This window comes from Capsicum annuum, unplaced genomic scaffold, assembly GCF_002878395.1.
Source record: "Capsicum annuum cultivar UCD-10X-F1 unplaced genomic scaffold, UCD10Xv1.1 ctg57149, whole genome shotgun sequence".
Taxonomy (NCBI): domain Eukaryota; kingdom Viridiplantae; phylum Streptophyta; class Magnoliopsida; order Solanales; family Solanaceae; genus Capsicum; species Capsicum annuum.
In genome coordinates this window covers 2,692-4,688 of record NW_025865623.1, presented here as the reverse complement: position 1 = coordinate 4,688, position 1,997 = coordinate 2,692, and the positions used below count along the sequence as shown (strand labels likewise).

At 38.3% G+C, this 1,997-nt stretch overlaps 1 protein-coding gene across 1 annotated transcript; it reads left to right on the top strand.

Moving 5' to 3' along the window:
* Window positions 1-1,301: 1,301 nt before the first annotated feature.
* On the top strand, window positions 1,302-1,779 carry LOC124893299 (the record flags this gene model as incomplete). The annotated part of the gene is made up of 3 exons (XM_047404335.1): window positions 1,302-1,448; window positions 1,526-1,609; window positions 1,658-1,779. Coding segments are annotated over exons 1-3 (353 nt in total), but the record flags the coding sequence as incomplete, so codon positions are not given.
* Window positions 1,780-1,997: the final 218 nt, after the last annotated feature.

Genomic DNA, 1,997 nt, shown 5'->3' with positions numbered 1-1,997 from the left:
ACCTATGGGGTACATGGGAATCCACAAAGTGTTGGCTTAGAACATTGTTTACAAGCTATAGTCGGTATGACGATACCACTTCTTATATTCTTGGTTAACAATATATGGAATTTTTGGTTTGGTTATGTGCTAATGGTGTTAATATGGCAATAATGGCGGGTTGTGATAGCTAACCATGTAGGGTTGAGTCTTTGGATGGACACTTGAAACTCATATTTGCAGACATGAGGATTGGTCATGGAGACCATATACTTGTAGGGTACATGGTAATACCTTAAGTTATGTTTGTATATGTATTTGGAGGGTGAAGGATACATGGGAATCCCCGCCCTGTGATATCTCTAGTTTGTTCAGCTACATGCACTGGGGCCTATTCAGGGGGAAACATTAAGCCCATATAGGTCGTGCGTGGTTCTAAGATGGTTAAGCTACACATACCTAGGTTAATATCTTTAAAGACATGATAAACCTGGTTCCCTTTCTAGGTATGCATAATATACATATGTATGGTTGTGAATGCATATGGTTGTTTACTTGGTTTTAAATATTGGCATTATTTTATCCTTATCCTGAACGCATGCAACCGTTCATCCACTAACCCATCTTCGAGTGTTGTTTCCCTAAGCAATGCAGGAACCGACCTTGATACTCCTCTTGCTTAGTGATCAAATTCAGGAACAACTTAGAGTTGGATCAAAGTGGTAAACTTCCATACCCTGAAATGGTCTATTTCATGTTATGGTATTGTCTTCATACTTTGGATAATTCTTAGACTTTGGTTTTTGCTATGGTCGGGGGCATGTCCTGATCTAATGCTATTTTACTTTCAAATAAAGGCTTTGTGACACAAGTCCCCATGAGATCAATATTCAACTTTTTATAAGGCCGTTGTATTACTCGATGAAACCACGTACACTTAGGTGTGCACTCAAGCGCAATTAAGTTTTTGGCACTGTTGTGATGCTGAATCTCTTAATCAAGTGATGGCAATAACTTTGGAGAGTGGTAAAGAGAATAATTAACAACCTCTAAAGACAACTAGGGAGGTAGATGCAGAGTTGGTTCCTCAATAGGTAGTTAATAGAGTTGCTGAGAATTTAAAGAAGTCTGATTACTCAAAAGGAAAGGTGGTTGTATAGGTGAAGGATAGACCACCACCATCCTTAACCTAAAGGCTTAAAAAAGTAAAAGAGGATGTATGCTTCAAGAAGTTATTTGACATATTTAGGGAGCTTCACATTAATCTTCCTCTTTTATATGTTTTGAAGGGAATGCCCAAGTATGCTAAGTACTTGAAGGACATGATCACTAACAATGTTAAGCTGCAGAATGTTGAGATAGTAGCACTCACTAAGGACTGTAGTTCTGTGGTGATACAGAAGATGCCCAAAAAACTCAAAGACCCTGGGAGTTTTACTCTCCTTATTCAAATTGGCAACAATGAGGTGGTATATGCAATTAGTAATTTAGGGGCAAACACCAATTTGATGCCCCTTTTTTTGTTCAATATGTTGGGCTTTTGAAGACGAGATCGAGCTCTATGATACTCCAATTGGAAGACTGGAACCTGGCCCATCCTGAAGGAATCATAGAGGATATTCTCATTAAGGTTGGTAAGTTTATTATTCCTACTGATTTTATTGTTTTATATTTTTAGGTAGATGAAAGAGTGTTAGTCATCTTGGGACGTCCATTCTTTGCGACCAGAGGAGCATTGATAAATATAAGAGAGGGCATGCTCACAATAAGGCTGGATGATAAAGAGGCAGTTTTCAAAGTGTACAAACCACTCAACACACTATCCCACTACAAATATTTGTGCATTATTATAGTGATTAAAGGGGATAAGTGTGGGACGGTGGAGTTTAGTCCACTAAAGACCTCTTCGGACTTTCTCATTAAGAGGCTCAAGACATAACCACCTAGCCTAAAATAATGCTGATTGATGAGCCTCAAAAGGATAATATTGAGAGAGATATTGACCTTGATATTTTACA